Here is a 17,533-nt window from a genome sequence, read left to right on the forward strand (position 1 = left end):
CAACCGGGACTGCTCATCAGTTGGTTTCGCCCAGTTCGTGTAGCAAAAGTGAGAAGTTACAGCCCGCTTTTAGCACTAAAACCAATTTTGTTGTTGTCTTGAGTTTGTTCATACAGGTCACCTTTAAAAGTCATGAGCAAAGTGAGCGTAATTAATAGTTCTGCCACAGGTAGCTGACCGCTGTTTACTCGGATATATTGCATGTCAACAGGTTGTGGTTAGCTTAGGACGAGTGCAAATTCAAGGCTATAAAACACAATGTCTGCATTAGTTCAATCACTGGTCATTTAAAATCAGCTGTAGACACAGTATCTCACATTCCTGTCATACCTGAAGGCACCAGCTTCCAACATTGCTCCGCATTACTTGAACAGCTTTTCAGAACTTGTGAAGTAACCCGCCACATTTGTGTGTCTCCTTTAACCAAGTGGTAGATGATGTGGCAACACTGTACTGTCAAATGACAAGATGTCAACTACCAAGTAATTTTAAAAAGACTGTAGTCTTGCTTGAGAACAAGTTAATTTTAGAAGTAACTATTAACATTTCTTTTTCACACTCCTATTCCATTTACAGATTTGTAATTAGGAACTAGTATGTCACAAAAGCAGATCTCTATGTCATGATTATGCACACCTTAAGGCCTTCACCATCTTGGAAGGTCCTGAATACATAAAACTTATTAACATCTGTCATTAGTAGTCCATTCTTCCAGTTTCAAAATTTCATACATCATTCTCAATTCCACAACAAAGTCAGTATTTGTAGGACATTTCTATGTTGTTCAGATGGAAGCATTGTATCTGCCAGCTATTTTTATAAAATGAATTGCTGTCATGTATGAAACTAGGACTAAGTATGTGTCAGACAAAATGAAGATAGCTTCTTTAGTATGACAGATATTTGCTTTCATGCAATTCTGATTTTGTTTTTGCAAAAATTAATTATACTAAGCAGCAGGATATGTTATACTGCTCATAAACTTGAGATAAACTTTTTGGACTATATCAAAACGTAAACAAAAAAGGAATTTCATAACTCAATATAACTCCCTGCAAATCCTAAATATAAGCCCACAGCTATTTGTTAATCTACAAGGAAGTTTTGATAGTTCAAGTAGTTAAGCAATGCAATGCAATGAGCAGCAATCAGACTTAAGTCTCTGCATATTAGCCTTGACTGAAAGTGTAGGTTATATTACACCTTCTGATATTTACTAACTGCAGAAGGAGATGTAATTTTCGTATGTGTTTCCAAGTCACTGCCTTACATGTTCCGTTATTTGGATAAGTGCAGCTCATAGTTACAGGCTCTGAGGTGGAGCCTTCCCAAAATACAGAGGGTACATTAAGACCGGGAACACTTTCAATTATTTACTGCACAGGAACCAAACATTGTACAGGTATCACACACATCATGTTGAAAAGAAACCCTGAAAGTTTTTTTTTTTTGTTTTGTTTTGTACACCGCCACAGCGTAGTCTGGTAATTTGTCAATAGTCACAAAAACAAGTGTGCTACAGCTGTTCAACAGATGTTGAAAACAAAGTGCAGTAAGAAGCCACCAACAAGGAAGGCCATTTACCCCTGGCACAACAAATTCGTTACGGCTGGTTGCTTGTGCTCAGAAAAGAGAAGCAGACGTCCCAGTGTGAGTCAAGTGAATGTGGAGTGCGTGCTACAGAAGGGGACAGCTGTTTCATGAAATGGCCTCCCCAGTCACCAGATCTCACTCCGTGTGACTTTTTTCTGTGGGGACAAATTAAAAGATCTGGCGTATGTGCCTCCTCCACCACGTGATGTAGCACAGCTCCAGGAGAGAATAGAGGAAGTGAATGCCAAGTCTATGATGCCATGCTGGGACAGGTATGGCAAGAATTCGATTACCGTATCGACATCTTCCGGGTCACTCATGGTTCACATATCGAATGTTTGTATATAAAAAAATTTTAAAAATAATAAAAAAAACTTTTCAGGAAAAAAACTTTTCAGGGCTTCTCTTCAAAATGCAATATGTATGAGATCTGTACAATGTTTAGTTCTTGTGCAATAAATAATTGAAAGTGTTCCTGGACTTTATGTACACCCTGTACATATTAAAATGTTTCTCCATAACTGATTACAGAATTTAAATATCAGTATGCATTTTGAATATTTCACCTATGAATTTACATAACGTGAGTGGATGCTTTTTCCCAACTATAGTTACAGCTCCATCTTGAAATGCAGGTTAAGCTTCATGTAGTAGAGGTTTGGGGGCGTGGCTTAACAGAGTACAGCTCTTATAGGCTTCCTGAAGGCTCAGTCTCTTCACCCTGGCAATTGTTAAGTCATGTATACATCACATGCATAACTTGGGAGAAATCTCATAAGATTTTGTTGGAGCTCATATTTGGTGGGTTTTATATTGAAAACATGTCATTACTGATACAATTTGTACAAGGAAAATTATGGGAAATGTCTTATTGGTGGTTAAAGATTTTTTGTGGTTCATTGTTTGGATACGATAACTTGCATATTACGAAAGTGTGCCTTACAGCAATGACACATAGAAGATATATAAAAAATGCATCATATTCGTATAATTTTTTATAATTAAATGCCAGTTAATATGATAATGGCAACTAGGACATCATATATTATGAGACACTTATGTCTACCGAGCGAGGTGGCGCAGTGGTTAGACACTGGACTCGCATTCGGGAGGACGACGGTTCAATCCCGCGTCCGGCCATCCTGATTTAGGTTTTCCGTGATTTCCCTAAATCGCTCCAGGCAAATTCCGGGATGGTTCCTTTCAAAGGGCGCGGCCGACTTCCTTCCCTAATCCGATGAGACCGATGACCTCGCTGTCTGGTCTCCTTCCCCACACAACCCAACCCACTTACGTCTACCACATCATGATGATGTACAACAAGGGTATTGGGATGGATGCATTACATGTTAAACATGTTTCTCTGTGGTTTTTTTAAATATTCAAGCTTATTGTAAATTGTGTGTGTGTTAACTATTGGGAGTATTGGTGTTCATATAAATTACTCAACAATATGTGACTAGCAGCATTCATTTCCTGTAACATATTTAATGAAGATACCCATCATAAAAACATATTAGCTTCGAAATGACAAGCCAAAAACAGAATTCTAATCACACAAAAACATGCCTAGGAGAGAGAGAGAGAGAGAGAGAGAGAGAGAGAGAGAGAGAGAGAGACCAGCACCTATGCTCCAATGCAAGACTTAGTTGAGGAATTAATGTCCTCATATACAGAACATAGATGAACATCCAAGTAGTTACGTAGCTTACTCTAAATTCCACAACAGAATAAAATTCTATGAAAGTAAACAAATGGTACCATGGCTTTTTCCCAGGAACTCGAATGACACCATGCTGCCCTGTCCATGTAGGCATACCCAGACCAGCATTGAAACACTGCTGCCGTGATTCCTTCAGTGCTTTAACTGCTTCCTTTGCTACACGCTGAGCTTCACCCTCTACCAATGAGTAATCTGCTTCACTGCCTTCCATTATGCGATCATGATGTAATGCTGTTTGCAGTCCTGCAAAATGGCATTAAAATTAATCGTCTTCAGTATAATAATGCCTGACATTTGTTATGAATGATGATATATATTATATCCAGACACAAATATTTATAGCTTGGAGAAATAATTCTTCATTGAATTTAAAAACATGAAAATGGTTGTTAGCATTGATTTAGCCATTACTTTGGTTCTATCCCATTCAGCTTTCCTATTATAGTGCCGCAACATTTATCAAACCACACCAGTAAAATGTGGCTTTTGGTGTCGTGGCTGAACTGCAACTGCCATACACAAAGTAATGCTGTCTCTGACAGCTCAGAAAATACACTTCTGCTTTGAGAGATAATTGGCATGCATACTCCACGAATATTTCCATGACAGAACCAATCTCGTGCTTGCTTATGCAAATTTCAACCAATTGTGCCTTTGCCCTGCACTGGTGCAGGACAGATTTGATATTGTTAATTTAAGGAGTGGCTGGATACGCTTCCTGCAGCCACCCTATATTAACCCCCCTCCCCCCAGACAAAATAAATGTACCCCAACTGTCTTTGTGTACACCCCCGGCTCCCTCCCCAGACAGGAAATACGCAACCCAACTGTATTTGTGTAACATCATTCATGTGAAAGTGAGCGAAAGTTTTCTTCATGTTTGTGAATAACGTAACTGGGGCAGGACTTGGGTACCAGTTCATATTCACCTTGTGGGATATAGGTTGTTGTTGTTGTTGTGGTCTTCAGTCCTGAGACTGGTTTGATGCAGCTCTCCATGCTACTCTATCCTGTGCAAGCTTCTTCATCTCCCAGTACCTACTGCAACCTACATCCTTCTGAATCTGCTTAGTGTACTCATCTCTCGGTCTCCCTCTACGATTTTTACCCTCCACACTGCCCTCCAATGCTAAATTTGTGATCCCTTGATGCCTCAAAACATGTCCTACCAACCGATCCCTTCTTCTAGTCAAGTTGTGCCACAAACTTCTCTTCTCCCCAATCCTATTCAATACCTCCTCATTAGTTACGTGATCTATCCACCTTATCTTCAGTATTCTTCTGTAGCACCACATTTCGAAAGCTTCTATTCTCTTCTTGTCCAAACTAGTTATCGTCCATGTTTCACTTCCATACATGGCTACACTCCAAACAAATATTTTCAGAAATGACTTCCTGACACTTAAATCCATATTCGATGTTAACAAATTTCTCTTCTTCAGAAACGCTTTCCTTGCCATTGCCAGTCTACATTTTATATCCTCTCTACTTCGACCATCATCAGTTATTTTACTTCCTAAATAGCAAAACTCCTTTACTACTTTAAGTGTCTCATTTCCTAATCTAATTCCCTCAGCATCACCCAATTTAATTGGACTACATTCCATTATCCTCGTTTTGCTTTTGTTGATGTTCATCTTATATCCTCCTTTCAAGACACTGTCCATTCCGTTCAACTGCTCTTCCAAGTCCTTTGCCGTCTCTGACAGAATTACAATGTCATCGGCGAACCTCAAAGTTTTTACTTAGTCTCCATGAATTTTAATACCTACTCCAAATTTTTCTTTTGTTTCCTTTACTACTTGCTCAATATACAGATTGAATAACATCGAGGAGAGGCTACAACCCTGTCTCACTCCTTTCCCAACCACTGCTTCCCTTTCATGCCCCTCGACTCTTATGACTGCCATCTGGTTTCTGTACAAATTGTAAATAGCCTTTCGCTCCCTGTATTTTACCCCTGCCACCTTTAGAATTTGAAAAAGAGTATTCCAGTCAACATTGTCAAAAGCTTTCTCTAAGTCTACAAATGCTAGAAACGTAGGTTTGCCTTTTCTTAATCTTTCTTCTAAGATAAGTCGTAAGGTCAGTATTGCCTCACGTGTTCCAACATTTCGACGGAATCCAAACTGATCCTCCCCGAGGTCCGCATCTATCAGTTTTTCCATTCGTCTGTAAAGAATTCGCGTTAGTATTTTGCAGCTGTCACTTATTAAACTGATAGTTCGGTAATTTTCACATCTGTCAGCACCTGCTTTCTTTGGGATTGGAATTATTATATTCTTCTTGAAGTCTGAGGGTATTTCGCCTGTCTCATACATCTTGCTCACCAGCTGGTAGAGTTTTGTCATGACTGGCTCTCCCAAGGCCGTCAGTAGTTCTAATGGAATGTTGTCTACTCCGGGGGCCTTGTTCCGAAACAGGTCTTTCAGTGCTCTGTCAAACTCTTCACGCAATATCGTATCACCCATTTCGTCTTCATCTACATCCTCTTCCATTTCCATAATATTATCCTCAAGTACATCACCCTTGTATAAACCTTCTATATACTCCTTCCACCTTTCTGCCTTCCCTTCTTTGCTTAGAACTGGGTTGCCATCTGAGCTCTTGATATTCATACACGTGGTTCTCTTCTCTCCAAAGGTCTCTTTAATTTTCCTGTAGGCAGTATCTATCTTACCCCTAGTGAGATAAGCCTCTACATCCTTACATTTATCCTCTAGCCATCCCTGTTTAGCCATTTTGCACTTCCTCTCGATCTCATTTTTGAGACGTTTGTATTCCTTTTTGCCTGCTTCATTTACTGCATTTTTATATTTTCTCCTTTCATCAATTAAATTCAATATTTCTTCTGTCACCCAAGGATTTCTAGCAGCCCTCGTCTTTTTACCTACTTTATCCTCTGCTGCCTTCACTACTTCATCCCTCAGAGCTACCCATTCTTCTTCTACTGTATTTCTTTCCCCTATTCCTGTCAATTGTTCCCTTATGCTCTCCCTGAAACTCTGTACAACCTCTGGTTCTTTCAGTTTATCCAGGTCCCATCTCCTTAATTTCCCACATTTTTGCAGTTTCTTCAGTTTTAATCTACAGGTCATAACCAATAGATTGTGGTCAGAGTCCACATCTGCCCCTGGAAATGTCTTACAACTTAAAACCTGGTTCCTAAATCTCTGTCTTACCATTATATAATCTATCTGATACCTTTTAGTATCTCCAGGGTTCTTCCACGTATACAACCTTCTTTCATGATTCTTAAACCAAGTGTTACCTATGACTAAGTTGTGCTCTGTACAAAATTCTACTAGGCGGCTTCCCCTTTCATTTCTTAGCCCCAATCCATATTCACCTACTATGTTTCCTTCTCTCCCTTTTCCTACACTCGAATTCCAGTCACCCATTACTATTAAATTTTCGTCTCCCTTCACTATCTGAATAATTTCTTTTATTTCATCGTACATTTCTTCAATTTCTTCATCATCTGCAGAGCTAGTTGGCATATAAACTTGTACTACTGTAGTAGGTGTGGGCTTCGTATCTATCTTGGCCACAATAATGCGTTCACTATGCTGTTTGTAGTAGCTTACCCGCATTCCTATTTTCCTATTCATTATTAAACCTACTCCTGCATTACCCCTATTTGATTTTGTGTTTATAACCCTGTAATCACCTGACCAGAAGTCTTGTTCCTCCTGCCACCGAACTTCACTAATTCCCACTATATCTAACTTTAACCTATCCATTTCCCTTTTTAAATTTTCTAACCTACCTGCCCGATTAAGGGATCTGACATTCCACGCTCCGATCCGTAGAACGCCAGTTTTCTTTCTCCTGATAACGACATCCTCCTGAGTAGTCCCCGCCCGGAGATCCGAATGGGGGACTATTTTACCTCCGGAATATTTTACCCAAGAGGATGCCATCATCATTTAATCATACAGTAAAGCTGCATGTCCTCGGGAAAAATTACGGCTGTAGTTTCCCCTTGCTTTCAGCCGTTCGCAGTACCAGCACAGCAACGCCGTTTTGGTTAATGTTGCAAGGCCAGATCAGTCAATCATCCAGACTGTTGCCCCTGCAACTACTGAAAAGGCTGCTGCCCCTCTTCAGGAACCACACGTTTGTCTGGCCTCTCAACAGATACCCCTCCGTTGTGGTTGCACCTACGGTATGGCCATCTGTATCGCTGAGGCACGCAAGCCTCCCCACCAACGGCAAGGTCCATGGTTCATGGATAGGAAAGCACCTAAAAACCACATCCAGGCTGTCCAGCGTACCGACTCTTGTTACTCCCTGCTCCGGAAGCAACACTTTAACATACACAGCAAGATAATATAGTACTTTCAAGAATTCTGTTGAGGATTGCTCCCAAGATATTGTATTTTTATTGATCCAGGCAATCATACTATAGCCAAGAGAGCTATTTACAAGTAATTTTTACAAATTGATTTTTACATTATTTTGTAGCAAGGAAATTATCTATCTTAAACAAAACAGTTAATACAAATCATAGAACTGTAAGGTTGTACATACGATATTGGACAGGTCAAGAGAACATATTTGCAAGTAATTTTTAATAAATTGATTTTACATTATTTTGTAATGAGGAAGTTAGCTATCTTTAACAAAACAGTTAATACAAATGTTGTATGATAAAATACAAACAGCCAATACAAATGTAATAGTATAGTAGTCCAGTGTATTTCATAGACATGCACAGTATATAATTTTTAGACCTAACTGAACATTTATCATAGAATTGTTTACAATTTTAACCCCTTTCAAAAAAATGACCACCTTCATAAAAGCAAAGGTCCAAGAGATATTTTTTTAACTTATTTGTGAAGGCTCTTGGGTTCTTTGTTGCTTTGATTTCATTTGGCAAATTATAATACACTTGTATCCCAACATTTAAAACACTTTTTTGGTAGCAGGTAGTTCTGGACTGAATCATATGTGGGTCAGATTGCTGCCTTGTTGCATAGTTATGAATATCTCCATTGAATTTTAGTGTGCAGTCATTGTTTAACAGGTATGACTTGACAAATAAGACGATATTATAAATGTAAGCAGAGGGCAGTCTCATAATGCCATTTGTTTTGAAATGTTGTATGCATGATTCGTTATGTCTTAGATTACATATTATGCACATTGCCTTTTTTTTGCATTTTGAAAATATATCTACCTCCAGGTGAGTTCCCCCAAAATATGATTCCATACTGTAATGTAGAATGGAAGTAAGCATAATATACATGTATGAGAACAGATTTTGTGACTGATTTTTTGAGTATCCTTAAAATGTAACACACAGTTGATAGCGTTTTTGAGATATAATTTGTGTGAGTCTCCCACTTAAGATTTTCTTCAAGCCTTATGCCAAGAAACTTGACAGAGTCCACACACATAAGCTCTTGGTCATTCTGAATCACATCAGGCATTTCTTGTTTTTGGGATGAGAGTCGGAAGTTGATGTACTTTATTTTTGTATATTTATTATCTGTTTGTTCTCGTTGAACCATTTGTTGAGTGACGAAATAATTTTTTGGTTTTGGCCCTCTGTATCAGTACCTGTTATCAGTATACTTGTGTCATCGGCAAATAGTGTGGTATGTCCTGTAGCAAGCTTCGTGCTTGTATCATCAATACATAGCAGAAACAGTATGGGTCCCAGGATTGAGCCTTGTGGCACACCATATCTAATAGGCATTGTGTCAGAGGAGTAAACAGTAGATTGATGGGTGGTTGTATTCTGTTTTTCAAAATTAATTTCAACTTTTTGAAATCTGTTTGACACGTAAGATTCTAACCATTTGTTTGCAATTCCTCTTATACCTTTATTTGCTAAATTCTTAAGAAGTATGGTATGGTCAATTACATCAAAGGGTTTGGATAAATCTAAAAAGATTCTGGTAGTGATTTCCTTATTATCCAGTGCTTTTGCGGTTTTGTTGAGATACTCATAAATAGCTCTGGTAGTTGTCTTTTGCTTTCTAAAACCATGCTGGTGTTTTGTTAATAAGGATAGTTTATTAGTAAAGTCTTCCGATCTGGTGTAAAATAATTTTTCAAATATTTTTGAAAATTTCCAAACAACTTGCCTACATTTTTCTTTGTATGAAAATAATGAGCTTCTATTAAGAATAAAGAAAAAGGGACTGCAGAATTCTCATGGATATTATGGAGCACTCCATAAGACTATCCTAAGCAACGATGTAGAATTCCTAGTGCTCCTAAAATGTGCAACACAGCATGTGTTCACAATCAGCCAATCTTCAAGGAAACCTATACTTAACCCTACAACGCCAACACACAATTTTTATTGCTTTAAACATGAAAGTGTAGCAAATGGAATAGATGACACTGAAAAAATTTCAACTCTTTTGTTAGTTACCTTAACAATACAAGAAAGCAATAATGCTACAATGCCTAGGAAAGATAGTGCTAGGTTAAGAATATGATGACTGGCTGGAGAAACAAAAATGATACTGTAATTGTAGAACTCTTCATTTTATTTTTGAATCCCTGTATACAACAGCTTTTTGTTCTACAATGACTGTGCTGCTTGAGTGAACACTGGCAAATACATCAGACGACATTTATGTGTAATATTAACTGTAATGGATCTACATTAACATAATACTGAGAAACAACAATCTGCAAAATAGATTAGATTTAGCAATCATAATTCTTGTTTAATTTTTGTGTAATTTAGCAATAACTAGTTATTATGTTCAACCAGCAAGATAAAATGTTAACCACATTTAAAATGTGCCAAGTTAGGTTAAATAAAAAGTTGAAAACTACAAAGAATGACACTGTCAGTAATCAGGCAGCAGCTGTTATGTCGCACTTTTGGATGTAGTCAAAAGTGGCATTATCACTAACCAATGTTAACGACACACAAAGTTATGATTGTTATCTCCACCTCTGTGGGCAGTTTGTGGGAGCTACACAAAGATGGTGCAATCTGTAGACATTAGATGAACTAGCAAAGACCATACAGTTCCATAAAACTTCCAAAATAAACAATAATATGAAACTTTAAAATAATGATTACTTGGCCAATATGGGTTGAAGTAAGTCATTGTAATGTCATAAAATATTGTGGCATAGTGTCTCTACACATTGCATATTTAATTACACTCCTGGAAATTGAAATAAGAACACCTTGAATTCATTGTCCCAGGAAGGGGAAACTTTATTGACACATTCCTGGGGTCAGATACATCACACGATCACACTGACAGAACCACAGGCACATAGACACAGGCAACAGAGCATGCACAATGTCGGCACTAGTACAGTGTATATCCACCTTTCGCAGCAATGCAGGCTGCTATTCTCCCATGGAGACGATCGTAGAGATGCTGGATGTAGTCCTGTGGAACGGCTTGCCACGCCATTTCCACCTGGCGCATCAGTTGGACCAGCGTTCGTGCTGGACGTGCAGACCGCGTGAGACGACGCTTCATCCAGTCCCAAACATGCTCAATGGGGGACAGATCCGGAGATCTTGCTGGCAAGGGTAGTTGACTTACACCTTCTAGAGCACGTTGGGTGGCACGGGATACATGCGGACGTGCATTGAGCGGAAGACGGCCTAACGGTGTGCGGGACCGTAGCCCAGCTTCATGGAGACGGTTGCGAATGGTCCTCGCCGATACTCTAGGAGCAACAGTGTCCCTAATTTGCTGGGAAGTGGCGGTGCGGTCCCCTACGGCACTGCGTAGGATCCTACAGTCTTGGCGTGCATCCGTGCGTCACTGCGGTCCGGTCCCAGGTCGACAGGCACGTGCACCTTCCGCCGACCACTGGCGACAACATCGATGTACTGTGGAGACCTCACGCCCCACATGTTGAGCAATTCGGCGGTACGTCCACTTGGCCTCCCGCATGCCCACTATACGCCCTCGCTCAAAGTCCGTCAACTGCACATACGGTTCACTTCCACGCTGTCGCGGCATGCTACCAGTGTTAAAGACTGCGATGGAGCTCCATATGCCACGGCAAACTGGCTGACACTGACGGCGGCGGTGCACAAATGCTGCGCAGCTAGCGCCATTCGACGGCCAACACCGTGGTTCCTGGTGTGTCCGCTGTGCTGTGCATGTGATCATTGCTTGTACAGCCCTCTCGCAGTGTCCGGAGCAAGTATGGTGGGTCTGACACACCAGTGTCAATGTGTTCTTTTTTCCATTTCCAGGAGTGTATTACTGGTTTAGTTCTCACTCTGGGTGGGTCTGTGTGTGAGAAGATCACTCTGGCAGTTTCACATGTAAGAAAGTTAACTTGGTAAAGTGGAATTAGCACTTTTTGTTTAGCGGAGTCAAGCCAACCAGCTGGCTTCCACGCCGAACTGCACACTGTGTGTGAAGTTCAGCATGTAAGGTAGCTGTTACCCCCATCTGGTAGCCGGCAGTCCCGCAGACCATCTAGCAAACTTATGGTGAACCTTACTCGGTGTGAGATGGGGTTAAAGCAACATAATCCTCTACACAGTGGCAACAGCTGCCAATTTACAATTAATGCTTATCACAATCACAATGGGAGAGGGGGTTAGAGAGTGCACCCTTAATGATTTTCTTTGATTTAATGTTTTAATAAAAAGGAGGTTTTATCTACACTTGTCTTCATTTTTAAATCTATCTAGTGTAAATGTAACCGTAGGCTTCCGCGACCGTTGTCAATGTCAATAAAATTCCTCTGGGTTAGAGACCGCATTGTCATTTATAAAATTCCAACGTTTCGGCGTCTTGCAACAGACGCCGAAACGTTGGAATTTTATAAATGACAATGCGGTCTCTAACCCAGAAGAATTTTATTAACATATCTAGTGTAGCGTTTCAATGAGCTCAATACTCTTGTTTTCTGATCCCTGACTAACACATAAAGTATTCGTCACCAATGTCACAGAGTTTAACACCAAAACTGACACAGCCATCACTTTATAAAAGTTCATTCTTGTTTATTTTCTCATTTTCCCAAATAATGATCTTAAGATGTTTTCACTTCATTCTAAAATTATTATCATATTCAATATCCTAAGTTATATCACACCCATGATGCTGCCTTAAAAGTCTGTCTTGGGCATTTTTTTAATTTCTGTCAAAAAAGTATAATTTAATTTTTTCAGTTGTACTAAAAATTTCTAACTTCCATGAACTGTGAGCCTTGTCTCTGGTGGGATGACTTGCGTGCCACTGAAATACAGATAGCTGTACCACAGGTGCAACAACAAACTAGGGTAATCTGTTGAGAGGCCATACAAACATGTGGTTCCTGAAGAGGAGCAGCAGCCTTTTGATTACTTACAGGGGCTGCAATCTGGATGATTGACAGATCTGGCCTTGTAAACAACCAAAACGACTTTGCTGTTAACGGTGCTGCAAATGGCTGAAAGCAAGGGGAAAGTACATCCACAATTTTTCCTGAGGTTAAATAATGATGGCATCCTCTTGGGTAAAATAATCCTGTATTTGGTACTCAGGAGGATGTCGTCATCAGGAGAAACAAAAGTGGCATTCTATAGATAGGAGCATGGAATGTCAGATCTCTTAATCATGCAGACAGATTAGAAAATTTATAAATGTAAATGGATAGGCTGAAGTTAGATATAGTGGGAATTAGTAAATTTTGTTGCCAGAAGAAATAAGACTTGCGGTTTGGTGAATACAGGGTGATAAGTAAAAAATAGGGGTAATCCAGTAGTAGGTTTAATAATGACTAAGAAAATAGCAGCTGTTGCCAAGGTGTAGAGGATTATGTTGCTTTAACACCATCTCACACGGAGTAAGGTTCACCATTAGTTTGCTAGATGGCCTGCATGTTGATGAACAGTATAATGAATGCGCTATCTTAGCCAAAATAGGCACGGAGCCCACACGTGCCACGGTTGTACAAGTTTATATGCCAACTAGCTCTGCAGATGATGAAGAGATGAAAGAAATATATAATGAGTAGAAGAAATTATTCTTATAGTTAAGGGAGAGGAAAATTTCTTTTTGATGGGGGACTAGAATTCGATAATTGTAACCAATACATAAATTGTGACAATTTAGCACTCAAACACAGTAAACCTATCATCCTGTTGGGTACCTGCATTGCATATTCTGGACAAAAAATTGTACCCAAAGGGTGAACGGAAAGTTCATAAACATCTGAAGTGACAATTTTTGAGACCCTCTCGCAAAAAGGGGTCAATGACAAAGCACACTCCTCAACCAACTGTACCACAGTTCTGGCCTTGTCAAAAGCACATTGGAAGATGTCACTGCTATCAAGGAAGATATCAAGCATGAAGGGATACAGATGGTGAACAATAATGCTCACATAGATGACAGCTGTCATGGTGTGTTTGATCTCTACTACAGGCGAACGTCGCGACCATAGCATGTACTGCCCCCACCAGTGTGTGTATGTGATGCTGTGCCCAACAGCTGAGAGCCTGGATAGTGGTGTATCTGGACAGAACAAGAAACATAAAAAGTCGTCTGACTAGGCAGCATATTTCCACTGATCCACAGTCCAATTTCTATGAAACTGTGCTCACTGCCATCATAACTGACAATGTCAGGAACCTGGCAACATGTCAGGGTCGTCTGCTCCAGAGCCCCACATTCAGTAGTGTGAACAGGACAGTGTGCTTTGTGACAGTTATGCCTGCACCACACGTAGTGTTTTATAGAGTAGGCAGGCTCTGACCTCCACATTCTGTGGTCAAGTGTGGATGTCCCAACACCTTGTTGCCTACTCATGTATTCATTTCTTTCAACCACACTCGGTGGTAGTAGCATGCGACCAGCTGACCAGTTCCACTGTTGCCGAGACATTCGTTCCCATGTGCTGGGCCATAACAACCTGCCCTTTGTTGACACCACTAATGTCATCAGGTTTCTCCATTTTTGGCCTATATCACTGCTAGAATGATTCCCAAATCACCTCTGATCCACTTACATAACAGCCTTCTATGTTATGTGCCTATTATGTGTAATGTTAATTAAATTAGAATGTTCAGAAAGAATTCAGAATAACAATAAATATGTTACTACGAAACAGCCCAGAATTCGCAACAAGTTTTCAAACAAAAATGGAATTCTTTTTCATAATATTTCAAATGTATAAAAAGCAAATGTACCTGACTTTTTGAAGAGTTGTTTCAGCACATAATCATCTTGCTGAGCATGAGTATCTTCTTCATCAGAGGGTGTTGATGGTTTTGTTTCACCTTGACCAACAAGATGTGGAACTCTTTCTCCTTCAAATACATCTGAATGTTTCTTTTTATGCTTATGTTTGTGTTTATGTTTCTTCTGTGATTCTTCTCTCTTGTGTTTCATTGCTTTCTCTTTTATTTTGCTAGAAGAGTGTTCTGCATCAACATTTATAACTATTTTTCTATCAGTCCCCTCTTCCTTCGATGTATTTATGTTATCACCCTGATTCTGCATACATGAATCTTCCATCTTACTAGAATGTCCTTTTTCAAATTTGGTTTTCTCCATCTCAACTTGTTTACTGATAAATACTTCATCTTGGTCTTTCTCACCCAAACTGGAAAATGTACTGTTGTCATTCTCTTTTTGATTATTCTGCAGCCGCTGTGATGTATTTTTAGTGTCAGATGCTTCTTTAATCTGTGATTCTTTTTCACTCTGTTCCTTACTGGCACTAGGACTAGTGGGAGTTCCACCAAAGTTTGTTCCAGCAGAGCTCCCTATCTTTTTGCTTAGTTTCTGGGCTAATTCTTTCATATAATTTAACTTGGACTGAGAAAGTGGGACTGACAAATCACTTTTATGATAATCTCCTGGCTTTCTGGGAACCACACTATCACTGTATTTCTGCATTTTGTGATTCAGTATCTTCTTATCCTTCTTTAAGTTGACTTTCACCTGAAATTAACACAATAAATTAATTCGTGGTGTAACTAACATACAGATTCACACATTAATTTGAAAGACATAAACCTTACTTAAACAATAACCCCTCCTCCTCACATACACATGCTTGGTGAAAATATATGCATTGCAAAATTATTTCATGATTCACAATTATTTGCCTGAAGCAACATCTATCTGTGAACCATTGTGAACTGCAGGGCAGATGGTACTTCTGATTTTACCACTGATTTTACCAGACTATCAATGGCTAAGGAAGGGTACATAGGAATATTTAATGTATTCCTAAGTTCCTCACTTAATACTAGTTCTTGACGCTAAGCAAGTAAACATCTGCAGGGTAGATGGCATCTTATCTTGAGGTGTTTGCCACTTACAGTTTATCAGCACTCCTGTGACACTCTCTAACAAGAGGACAGGCAGGGGGGGGGGGGGGGGGGGCAGGGGAGACGATGACGACAACACGGCACTTGTAATCATTAATGTTGCCCTCCTTTGTTTACATTCAACAGCCATGGATGCATGTGTGTCCTGTAAGTAATCTCTTCTGTACACTGACTGCATTTTCCTTATATTTTAACAATGGTCCGAAGCATGTCAGTCTTTAGCTACACTTGAGCCTATGTGATCGTCCCAATTCATATTCCCACAAATTGTATTTGTATTAGTTGACTAATACCAGTTGTGATTAGTTGATTTTGAGTTCACAGGATGCTGTGCTTTTCTGAAGAACTCACCGAACATTTATGAACCTTTAAGGAAAACTGCCAGCCTTTGGAACACTTTGAAATCTCATCTGATTGGATATTCGTGCAGCTTTTTTCAGATAGTACTTCATTACAGATAACTGCACCTTCTGCAAAAATCTGACGTTACAAGTAATACTGTCTGCCACATAATAGTAAGAATCACAGCACACTTCCTGGGGGCATACCTAAAATTATTTCCTAAATTCTCACAAGAACAATATTTTTGGAATTTGTATTGGGCGGCATAGTGGAGGTAACTTTGTTTGAGATGCCTTATTATGTTTGAGGTCATCAATAGGTATGGAAAGGGGAGGCTGGCAAAGCTTACAGGTTAAGTGTAGCGGGTGGTGATGGGATCACTCTTGGAAAAATTCCTGTAGTAGTTGATGTTAGAGCTGCACCTTCTTTTGGATTGAAGTTAGCTGAAAGGTAAACCTGCTCAAAGAAAGTCCCTCTAACAAAGGAATCGCCTTCCGAGGACGTCATGTTTCCAAGTAGAGAAGGAATTGGCATATTTCATCAAAATATAAGACATATTGAAGATAGTTAGTGAACTGCTTATAGATGTTGACTCTGAAATTATTGATATGTCAGAGTACCACTTAAATAATTTGACAATTCAGAGACCTCCTTTACCAGGTTACAGATTAGCTGGCTGCCTTTCAAGGAATTCCTTGCGGGGTGGGGGAGTAGCTATGTAAGTAAAAAACAGTATTCCATTTGAGTCCATAGACGCATCACGGCACTGCACTGAACAAATATTTGAGTGCAAGTACAGTTGAATTTAGTGGAACTAAACTTCTAATTGTTGTTGTTTATAGATCCCGTAACTCTGACATTAGAGGATTTCTGCTCAAGCTAGAGAGGGTTCTTGAATTACATTGTAGGAAGTACCAGAAATTAGTTATAGGTGTTGACTTCAATATAAAAGTTTTGTATGATGGTGCAAGAAAAAGGATGTTGGTAGACCTCCTAAATTCATATGATATGATGCAGACAGTGTTTCTTCCAACTAGGGTGCAGGGGAACAATAGCACAGCCATAGACAATATTTTTATTCATTCTTCATCACTAGATGGGCATTCTGTTAGCAAAAGGGTGAATGGCCTTTCAGGCCATTTTAACACTAAAAGGCTTCTTTACTTAAAAAAAAAAAAAAAAGTCAGATATAATTACAAACTATGTAGGCAAGTTAATCAAATGGCAATAGAGATTTTTTTAAACATTGTCAAGGAACAAGAGTTGCAGGATGTTTATAGTGCCAATAACATTTATGACAAATATAATGCTGTTTTTAACACATTTCTCATGCTCTATGAGGGTTGCTTTCCATTAGGACGTTCTAAACAGGGTACTAGTAGTAAAAATCAACCAAATTGGGAAATATATCAAAATGTTAGAAGTAATCACAATCAAGCTACAGCAGCCCATTACAGGATGAATGGTCAGTTGTAAAGGAGGTGTCTGGTCAGTAGCACAAGATTGATGATGTAAAATCAGTTCGTAGTAAAAATATTTCTGTTACTGATAAATCAGATATATGTACAGTATTTAACAATCATTTTCTGAGC

The 17,533-nt window shown here is 39.3% G+C and overlaps 1 protein-coding gene across 1 annotated transcript in view; it reads right to left on the bottom strand.

The window, feature by feature from the left end:
• Positions 1–17,533, bottom strand: part of LOC126335541 (DNA excision repair protein ERCC-6-like) — a 126,756-nt gene that overhangs the window by 7,725 nt on the left and 101,498 nt on the right. Inside the window, exons 18-19 of the mRNA XM_049998928.1 lie at positions 14,451–15,207; positions 3,355–3,559 (exon numbers count right to left, since the gene is read on the bottom strand). Coding sequence (XP_049854885.1) covers positions 3,355–3,559; positions 14,451–15,207 — 962 coding nt within the window. The remainder of the gene's footprint in view (positions 1–3,354; positions 3,560–14,450; positions 15,208–17,533) is intronic.

The sequence above is a fragment of the Schistocerca gregaria genome, chromosome 2 (genome assembly GCF_023897955.1).
Source record: "Schistocerca gregaria isolate iqSchGreg1 chromosome 2, iqSchGreg1.2, whole genome shotgun sequence".
In the NCBI taxonomy this organism is placed as follows: Eukaryota; Metazoa; Arthropoda; class Insecta; order Orthoptera; family Acrididae; genus Schistocerca; species Schistocerca gregaria.